Source organism: Galendromus occidentalis, unplaced genomic scaffold (genome assembly GCF_000255335.2).
Source record: "Galendromus occidentalis unplaced genomic scaffold, Mocc_1.1 scf7180000077464, whole genome shotgun sequence".
Lineage (NCBI taxonomy): Eukaryota > Metazoa > Arthropoda > Arachnida > Mesostigmata > Phytoseiidae > Galendromus > Galendromus occidentalis.
Genome location: NW_003805452.1, coordinates 946,249 through 956,580, shown reverse-complemented (window position 1 = coordinate 956,580; position 10,332 = coordinate 946,249). Strand labels below are relative to the sequence as shown.

Genomic DNA, 10,332 nt, shown 5'->3' with positions numbered 1-10,332 from the left:
GCGGACTGTGGGGCAGAGATGTGTCGCGGCGGGGTGAAGCTCGGTCGATGAGCGCGAGAGCTATGAGATTTACGCAAATGACTAATACCTGCCTCCTCATTGGGTCCATCATTGTTCCTAATCGGAAACGGAACTCAGAAGTCGATCCCGAGACCGCGCCTCAGGACGAGTTGAAGCTTTTGTCTTTTTCCTTCTTCTTCTAATTTTGTATTGAAATTGTTGAGTTCTCGTCTCTCCTCTCTCCTCGCTTCCGAACGGCGTTATCCTTCCTCACTCTTAGCCTAATATGAAGCCAGACATCTCGGTCGGGAGTCCATTCCGTTCCTGCTTGCTACAAGCTCACGACGTGTCTTCCGCGATTTCTCCGAGCACCCCAACAGGTCCAAACGAAAATTCGCCGGATCCGTTTTCTTCGAGCACGGAGGCGCGCCTTCCAAGCGAAGTGAAAATGGCTTCCTCTCGTATACACATCGACCAAGCGGACTCCTCTCGGCATCGTGGTAACGACTTCACAATTTGAGTCACCGGACTGTAGCGGCTCAACTTGGCCAGTCGCAGGGAACAGTGCCGCAGCCTACCGGCATGCCACCCAGGGCGATGATTCGGAAGTTTGCCGTTTGCCTAGCGCGGTGGACGAAGATGCCTTTCCCTACATTTTTTTCCTCGTTTGACCATGGATGGTTCCAGGGAGGGGCCGCCTACGGCCGACCGCCCGTACTCGCTTCGGCTCGAGAGACTCGAAATCGTCTCTCGTGGATGAACTCATGTAAGGTTTCAAGGTAAGTGAATAAGGTATTCCTCTCAAGTCACGTACTCAGCGCCGAGGAAGATTGCTGAATTGGTACGGCGCTCGCATCCTCTGAGCCGAGAGGTCTTATCTATTCGGTCGGAAGCGACACGAAGACTCGACGAAATCGCGCCAGAAGTTTCCGGTCTCGATGGTTGCAGTATCGCACCGGGTTGCGTTAACTCCCGGGAGACTCTCAGTCAGTAGAAGGAGACCATGAGCGAAGCGATACGCATCGCTTTAAGAGACGTTTCATCCACATCGGTATGATATATGAGCCAGGCTCATCGATTGTTCCCGATGGATTCAGAGAGCGAAACCTTGTCTTCCATCCCACAAGCGGAGGCGGTCTGTCCAGCTCCGCACTTTTACTTGCTCGGGATAGACGAGTGAGTGTGCGCGACTTCTACTTATCGACTGTGAGGTGCAGCGCTTCGTCAAAGGCCACGTCTCTCGAGATGGAAGCGAAAGAGCTTCACGAGAATCATCGTGCAGTGCGAAGCTCCGATCAGTCGCTTCGGACCGCGGGTCTCGCTCACGCGAGCCTCCCGCACTGAATTCCTCCTCCATGCCTGTGAAGGACTCGAAGTCCGCCGGTTGTCAGGAATAGGAGTTCGTGAAATTCTCCATGAACCCGACCGGGGAGGCTTGCCAACGTTGGCTCTGCGATGCCGTGGAGGAAGAATCCTGAGTTTCACTCTATGATGGAGAAGCTCTCGAATGGAACCAATTTTTCCCATGCATACTCGAAAGCCTTTTCGACATGGGAGTCTAGGGCGCTCCGAACACGTCGACTCTCAAAGAGTCGCACCCTACGATCAGATGAGGTTCTTGTGCCCTTCAAAGACATGGACTACGTGCTCGTCTACGAGAAAGACTTCGAGATTGAGGTAAGATCTCTTCCGAGTTCGATGGAGCGGAACCTCGGTCGGGCGCACCTCCATTCCCTGAGCCGAAGAAGTTGGCTTCCCCATAGGAGGTTGGTCGATTCGGAAAGTATGACTTTAACCGGCTCTCGTGTTGGATTCGAGCGTTGTAGCTTCGCACATTTCGCTTCCGCTAGGTATATCGAAGTTCAGAGCAGCCTGTCGAGGCGATGCGCACTCGTGGCGCATGAAGATCACCACCTCCCGAGATCCCCCTTGTATGATACTCCCCGCCTACCTCCAGGTGAGCCACCGACGACGGAGGCTCAAGCCCGTACAAACCCGCCTATCGTAACTTTTTATCCAATGCTCGTAGCCTTTAATCCGACATCCGACGCTTATCCCTTGAGGCAAAGAATTTCCAAGAGGTACGAGAGAGCCGACTAGCTCGTATGCCTATTCCGTCTAGAACTGCTCGTAGTCGCCGCAAGTATTGAACTGGGTCGGAACTATCTCTGAAACCTCATGACGAGCTTAAAAGCGCCTCCGATTCGTGATCGTCTCGGCTAGCGCTCGCCTGAGCTCACCGGGTAGGTCCGATGCACAAGCTTACATGAACTCTTCCTAAGCGTCTTCCGCGCGCCTCGCAGCTAGGATGAGGTTTCTCCCGCCGACATGATTATATTGAGATTCGCATAAACTGCACCGAGAAAATTATCGCTACGCCTCTGATCCCATGCATTGACGAGTCACTTGCTTGATGTGGATCATCCAGCAGAGGAATCGCACGGTCGTGACGTTGCCTCTACTCGTCGGCTGACGTATCTCCCGAGAGCACTCGGCAATTCACTGCGCAGTGAATTCCCTCTATTTCAATCCATGACTTTCCTGCTCCGCCACGTGAGCGCTTGGAATACTACATATGTATGAATGATAATTATCAGCCGTCCGTCGCGGGATTCTCTCAGCTACGGTATGGATAGGAATGAAAGGTCCATGATACTACCTATCATGGTCGGGCACGTGTTGAAGCTCTTCCTGCGAAGATCAGCTTCCTGACGCAGAATTCCTGCTGTCGACAAGTCACAGGGCTCGGGCATGACTTCACCGAATCCGCTCATCTTCGGCAGCCAAGTATATGGATCACGATCCGAAAATCATCTCTTGACTCCGGATCTGGGACGGAGTACCCGGCTTAGAGCCAAGCTGGCTTCCGTCCGGGCCCAGTATCGTGTCGGTCGATACGGGGGACGCCAATCAATATGTAGATCGAAACACAGAAGCGAGCCAGCTTCTTCCATGGAACAAGATATTGCGAGAGATACACACACATAGACCCATGTGGACAGAATAGAGCAGAACGGCAAGTTTCTAGGATTTTCAGTTCGTCAACGGTGGAAATGTTTCCACGGAACCTGCGGACTCGACTGAGGATTATGAAGTTTCGATGGGATCACACCGAAGATCTGTTTTCGAAGCACCCTTAACGCGGCAGCGAAGGTTTGTTCTTGTCTGATGTCCCCGGCAGAATATTTGGATTCTCTCGGGGATCCTGATAGTATCGTAAACGTTGTTTTCTAGGTATCGACATCTCTTCGAATCGGCGATGCGGCAAGAAGGACTCTCGTTGGAAGAAGAAGTAGTGGGGAATCACGTTTTCATCAAGGTGCACACTCCTTTCGAACGGCTGAGCCAAGAAGCTGAAAATATCCGACTAGACCTCCCGCTAGACGGGGTAAGTAGATTGCTCGCTGTGAGGTACTGAGAGATCAATACTACCAGCTCGGGATGGATCAGCCTCGATCGTGTGAACACCGAGAAACGCAAAAACCAAAAGTTGGAGGATCGGTGATTCTCCCCATGATGTGGAGCTATACCCTCGATCCCTGTCAAACAGAGCGTCCAGATCTGGAGTTTTTCGCAGAATAGCGCGCCCGTCGACGATGAGCAGTGTAGGTGCATCGCTGTTTACCTGTTGTAGTAGCTACGTGAGTCCTGGCTGTTCGTATCGATCGATTCTGAGTTGGCATGGCACTCGTCTCTTGCATCAATGGGCTCTTACGGGAGCATTCCGCTCCCTAGGCACTGCGTCCAGAGATCTACTTTTCCCCCTCGGCTTCAATGAAGATTTTAATCGTTTCGATCCACGAGCTATGCGGGTCACCGGAAGCAAGATACCGGCGTCCTCATCGGGGGAGGAATCCCCGCGAAGACTCCGGACTTAAAAGGAAATCGCGTGCGAAAACGAACGAAGCTGTGGAACGCTCTCAGGAGATTGCGGCGAATACATCTCTTCGACGTGGGAAACCGATTCATCGGGTCGAGTTCGCAGAAAAAGAATCGACTTGAATGCGTTCCGCGAGTCTGGCTGTGAGAAAGCGACGCGCTCTGATGAAGGCGCCAAGCTCCGCTCGACCCAGCTGTTTTAAGTGCGACCGGAGTTGAGATTGCTTACACAGGCTCTAAGCCGAGGCCCTCCGAGCTCGCGATGTGGCGGACGACGTCAGCCTGGCCACGACGTGTTCAGTGGATGATCGCTTATTTTCGCTTATTATTGGAATGTCGCTCCCAGATGTCGAAGGAGGCAGCCGCAAGTGAGCCCAGAATCGCTTATACGGAGTTTTCCATGATTTTGCCGAACTAGATCTCCCCTGCCACGTCCCGTATGGTTCCGTGTAGCCTGGCATCACTCGCTGAAACTCCTCAGAAATCGGATGGATATGGGAAATACAACCAAAGTGTATGCCGTGATCCTTTGTTCCCGCGTCTTTTCCGCGATCGAGGTTGGCTCAGATCAATCAGGGGCTTCACGGCGGTATGCCATCGTCGGCCGAGCTGATTTTGAGGATTTATTCGATCGCAGCTGTCTCTAGATGAAGAACCCGAGGCCGAAGACTCCGATCAGGGCATCGATCCACAGCAGTGGTTCCAGGATAAGATGGCGAAGCTGTTGGATTTAGGACAGAAAAGTATGTCGAAATCAAACATATTCATTTCATTGTAGTCCGTCAAGGGCATGAAGGTACATAGGAGAAATCATATCATTCTTCCACCCTCCGTGACCTGAAGCACGGAACATAAGCGCTCCGTTTCAAACGAAATGCAAGGACTGGTTCGTCGGCCTCCGAGACAAAGATTCGTATTTCAACAGCGCGATGCGAGGATTACTGGTGAGTTATTGCAAGCTGATTCTAGAATGCAAGCAGTGCCGCAAGCTTGCAGATTCCCCCGGGGGATCAAACCTAGGTGATGGTCAGTGGCGTAGCGAGCCGGAGTGCCGCCCGGGGCGGTGATTCGAAATTTTCCGTTTTTCACCGTGCTCGACGAAAATGCCGCTCCCCGCCGGATATTTTTCTCTCTAAAACACTCCGTTTTTTTGGATGCAAAACCCCGAAACGCCGCCCCTAAAAGCTCCGTAGGAAGTGCCGCCCGGGGCGGTCCGCCCCCCGCCTTACTACGCTACTGGTGATGGTGTTGGCTCTCGTGATCAGTGCATAATCTAGGATTATCTATCTAGAATATGAGATACGGAAGTGCATTGCTCGGGTTTCTTGTGTGCGATGCGAGAGTATTTGAGCTCATTGGCTCGGTAATTCCTCCGAATTGTCCGTGCCATTGACACGCCTGGTCAAGGATAATGCGTGCAACCTTGGGGATTGGGAATTGTCGAGCGATCGATTCGTAGTCTCCATAATTGCCCACTGCCCTTAGTCTTTCTCTGTCGCCGTCAGTTTATTGCTCCGGAGACATCGCATTGTTCGGTTCGAGCACACGGCACGGCGCGAACTCCGTGAATTCGCTTCCGTCGTTGTTCCCTCCGGAGCAGGTGATTTGAGAATGATTCGGCATCCAAATGCCCTCGCTCATCAAGGCTTCGTATTACATATTATGACGAGGCAGAAGCTGGCTGGGACGCTTATATCGGTCATAAACGCGATTATGGAGGATCGATCGAAGCCAATACATCAGGCTGCGGTATGAAAGGGGTTCTCGAACTTGAGGGATCTACCGGCTCGTCTTCAAATAAGAATACTTCTCTCACTACAGACATATTATGTCCTGAGCAGCATCGATATATCACTCTTGGAAGAAGCGACTCAATCGAAGGCATTCCACACGAAGAAAGGTTAGTTTCAGGAGAACTGAGCTCAAGTCCCGATGACTCCGCGGTGAGAATAAGTCCGGATCCTTCCCCCCCCTCTAGGCTTGCCGTATCTGCTCATGAGGAGAGTGTACGTGGACGCGTTTATCCTGCATGACACGTCGGTTTTCGAACCCTCCCCGGTTGTGCCCTTCCGACTTTCAGCCTCCTTCAAAAACAAGGAACATGACAGAGAGTGAGCGTGCCGGCGGTTGGATGTATTTTATGAGGTCTCACAATTAATGAGGTGGGCTCGTTATATGAGGCAGGGCCATCGCACTGTCGCCGGGGTCAGAATCGACTCGATTCGCTCGATCGCCATCTTGCAGGATATCAGCATCGTCGCTCTCACAGAGCACGAAAGTCGCTCCTGACACGCGGGTAATTCTCGATAGAGAATGGAGACAACTTCTGAGAGGCCAACCATTGGATGCTATAAGGTAACCTTCTCCCCACGATGGGGGGAATGCCGTCCGGATTCATGATATTCATTCATGGAGCCATCGAGTGGGCGAGTGCCGGTTGAAAGTCAGGTCCTGAGTCTTCAGAATCGATTCGAACTTTCCAGGGACTATCTAGGAGAGAAAATTTCTTTCTATTTTGCATTTGTTGGAACCCTGATAGCTTCGTTGGTTATTCCCGCTGTGATAGGTCTATGCGTTTTCTTCTACGGAGTCGTGCAAAAGTGAGTATTTGGGGCTGCCGCCTTCGCGCGGTACAAATGTGCATGGAACGAAATCGGAGTAGCGGTTTTCCGACCCCACGCACAATCGAACACTTCGAGAGAATCTAGGGCCGCGCTGTTTTCAAGGCAGAGGGCAGCCGTGACATTTTCTGTCGTGAGGCAATACCTCGGATCGATGCGCTCCGCCTCTAGTCTCCATTACAGACCCGGGCGCTTAGGGTCGGAATCGCTCGGACGAATGCTCTGATGAGCGGATTGCTGCCGATATCCACTCAGGGGCGAATCGCCTCTGAAATCTGAACCTCTCCCAGCTCTCCGAGTGTTTTCTGATAATTCTGCAGGGTCCAGGATGACAACAATTTCGATCCGAATCGAACGAATGATACGAGGCAGGCGCGTGCATACAACGCCACGATGAGGTTTGTCAATACACAGGTAGTGATCATGACAATGCGGGTCGGACCCGAATCAAGCGCCCTCCTATGTCTAATTGCAGCTCTTCGGCATTCGTATATTTTGTCGACACAATCAAGGTCGCTGGCGACACTGAGCTCACACCTTTCTGGGCGTTCAGCATTTGTTTATGGAGTAAGATCCGAGCTCCCGCCTCATTCCTCACACCAGATAGTCAGTTCAGATCGTCGAAGTGTATCCGTTCTCGGGTTAACGGCTTGAGGTGCGAAATTCTAATGCTTCGAATGAATCAAGGTACAATCTTCCTGGAGATTTGGAAAAGACGCCAGGCGCTTCTTGCGCTCCGTTGGAATGTGGATCACTTCTCCTTCGAGGAACCTGACAGACCTCAATTCTATGGGACGATGTCCGAAACTGATCCCTTGACTGGAGAGGTCCATTGGCATTATCCGCTGCGACAGCGAGCCTTCAAATATGTGGTCTCATTCGCTTTTTTCACTCTCATGGTGAGTCACTTCGGGTGGTCACAGAAGGGATCCGGTAGTATGATACTCACAAGGGATGCGCCCTCACTTGTTTCTAATCCGAAATACAAGGACGGACATGATATGATGGACGGGCACAAGCAGGATACATGATTGCCATCACACACTCGATAAAAGTCGCGGAGTCTGCAGCAGTTATTGTTATGGAACTAATCAGCTCATATACATATATCCGGAGGGCATCGGTGATTGAGGCTCAATTTTCCTCCAGACGTGCGTGGTCATCGCATCCGTACTGGCCGTCACGCTCTATCAAGTCTACATGGCGAACGTATACTGTGGCGGAGCGAATAAAACTGAAAATCCCCTAGCCTTCAACGCCAATTGCGAGGCGCTTCACTCGTCCGTCATCGGACCAAGCCTGAACACAGTTTCCATAGTCGTCCTCGGTAAAATCTACGCTTACGTGGCCGAAAGGCTCACCGATTGGGGTGAGTAGGCTTCACGGTTGGAGCTGAGGCCTCCGAACAATTTCCGATCGGAGAATCCTCCGTCTGATAAGAATGAATCCCCGAGACCGAATTGATCAATTGAGTTTATTTTTAAATCTGAAATCAATTCCAGAGAACCATCGAACTCAGAGTCAATACAACGACGCATTGATCATAAAGCTATTCGCCTTCCAATTCACGAATGCTTACGCGTCCCTGTTCTATACGGCATTTTTCCGCGACGAACAACAAGAAATCAAAGGGGTATTTTACCGATCGATGAGACGCCCACCTGACGACTGCTTACCGCGAATGGAGCGATCGGTGACCGCAGCTTTCATTCGTTACAGAATGGTTCCTTATTCGGTCTGGGGGATGCTTTCAAAGATTCTTGCGGAACAGACAAAGACACCTGTATGTCACTGCTTTCGCTACAACTCTTAGTGCTCATGATCGCGAAACCAATGCCAAAGTTTTTCTACGATATGGTCTGGCCGTGAGTGGATGAAATACTAGAGGCGAGAGCTTTTCCGTAGGAGAGCTGGGAATCGAGGCGCGCTTCATGGACTCGACGGGAACCTAAGAGAGGAAGATCCAGTCCCGCTCGCAGTCCGATTGGCCCTCTTCTAGTGTTGGACGGCATTCCTCCTGCGCTCATTCCGTCGTCGGAAGGAAAGAGCTGTGAGACGCTCATCTACGAAAGTTCATACTAGTTCCGGCTCATCGTTGAATTTCAGTTTTTTAAAACAAATCTTCCGAGGACACGGACTCATGAAAAAAGTGATGGATGTGGAGAATAGCGAAATAGACCAACATTATCTGGTTAAGGAACTCTACAAGCAGGAAGATGCCGAATTCAGGCGAGACGAATTTGCTGAGAAAATCATCCAGTATGGTTACCTAGTTGTAAGTATAATCGAAGTCTTCAAATTTATCGGAGCCTGTCGAGGCATTGAGTGACGAAGTCTCTCCCGGCTAATTCTATTCCTATTCTTCCTCGCCGTATACCATGATCTCATCGGCGTCGACACATCGAATCACGATCCGATCGTGAACGCGATGTTGAAGCTCTTCGATATTTCAGCTTTTCGCTTGCTCCTTCCCGCTAGCACCGTTACTCTCTCTTGGGTACAACGTTTTCGATCTGAGAATAGACTCGAATCGACTCTTATGGATCAATCGCCGACCGATCCCATTCAGAGATGATGACATCGGTAGAGTTACTCCGACGATCCTGACTTTTTAAAAATTCATACCAAGCATCGAGCTCAACATGAAGTGGGCCTCACACCTTCGATCCGGAACTCCCTTGAACGAAGGACTAATCCGTATGATGGTTCTAGGCATGTGGCTGCATTTATTCAATTTCATTAATTACTTCGGAGTCGTGACGAACGCTTTCTTGATCGCCTTCACGTCGAAGTTCGGTTCCTTGTACCTCCGATCGAGGATATCAAAATTCATGTTCATCGTTGCTTTCGAAGTGAGTACAGTGGACGATAACGTTGCGCGTAGTCGGTTCGATCCGCCTCCGTCGTCACAATCACACATCGTTTTTGTTTCCTCAATTCCAGCATCTGGTGTTCGTCGTGAAATATTTGTTGACCTTGCTGATCCCCGACGTTCCCGAAGCTGTCAAAGGAGCCAAGGCCAGGGTAGGTGTGAAGCTCCCAACTCGGAGGGCTTCGGACGATTTGATCGCGAGATACTGAACTATTCGATTCCCAAAAGGAACGCCAGCTACTGACCTACATGATGAGTAGAGTAGCCAGCCTCACTGCCGAGAGAAGACCGCCTACGAACGCATCCCAAAACAGTCGGGAGCGGATTAGCGGAGCATCGCGGAATTCGGTTACGCAGATGGACATTCAGGCAGTTCAAGCTGCTGCCCACAAAAGAGCGCTCGGCGCAGCCAACAACAACAACAACAACTGTTCCCAGAAGAACATTCAAAATCCATCGAGCAAAGATCTCCGTAAACTCACTCCCATACCAAACAATTGACTTTCCGAGACGGAGGCCGTCATCGAAAAACGCCAGTCGAACGAAGCTAGAGGATCGGACCCGACTCCCCGATCCTTCCGAGGTCCCTGGAGAGTGAGTCAATTCGATTGTTATCCGTGCCCCGCGAGCGCATCCCTGTGAGTTCTTCATCTTGAAGATCCAACACCCTGTCAGTTCTCCATCATGAAGATTTAAGTCATAGTCAGCTCTTCACTTCGGAGATTTAAAGGTTATAAACTATTATAAAGAATCTGTGATTCGATTCAGCTCGGGCTGACGGAAGGGTAGAGATGCACCTCTGACATCTTCGCCTGGCGCCATGGATCATTCCTGTAGGACCGAGGAGTGAGTTCGGGAAGCTGCTTGAGTATGCAACGAGAGCGATCGATGGGCTGGTATTTTCTGCATTCACGGTAGTGACGTTCCGATTCGTCCGAAGGCATTGCGTCGAATGCGTCA

The 10,332-nt window shown here is 51.1% G+C and overlaps 1 protein-coding gene across 1 annotated transcript; it reads left to right on the top strand.

Moving 5' to 3' along the window:
• Positions 1-1,491: 1,491 nt before the first annotated feature.
• On the top strand, positions 1,492-10,010 carry LOC100898704 (anoctamin-7-like). The gene is made up of 20 exons (XM_029111745.1): positions 1,492-1,677; positions 3,038-3,153; positions 3,235-3,388; positions 4,517-4,622; positions 4,723-4,823; positions 5,701-5,779; positions 5,858-5,990; positions 6,124-6,234; positions 6,363-6,479; positions 6,821-6,898; positions 6,976-7,067; positions 7,188-7,399; positions 7,650-7,869; positions 8,003-8,133; positions 8,220-8,365; positions 8,607-8,775; positions 8,954-9,083; positions 9,213-9,352; positions 9,444-9,524; positions 9,601-10,010. Exons 1-20 carry the CDS (start codon positions 1,492-1,494, stop codon positions 9,871-9,873), a joined length of 2,775 nt encoding a protein of 924 aa, XP_028967578.1. The 3' UTR covers positions 9,874-10,010.
• The last annotated feature ends 322 nt before the right edge of the window (positions 10,011-10,332 follow it).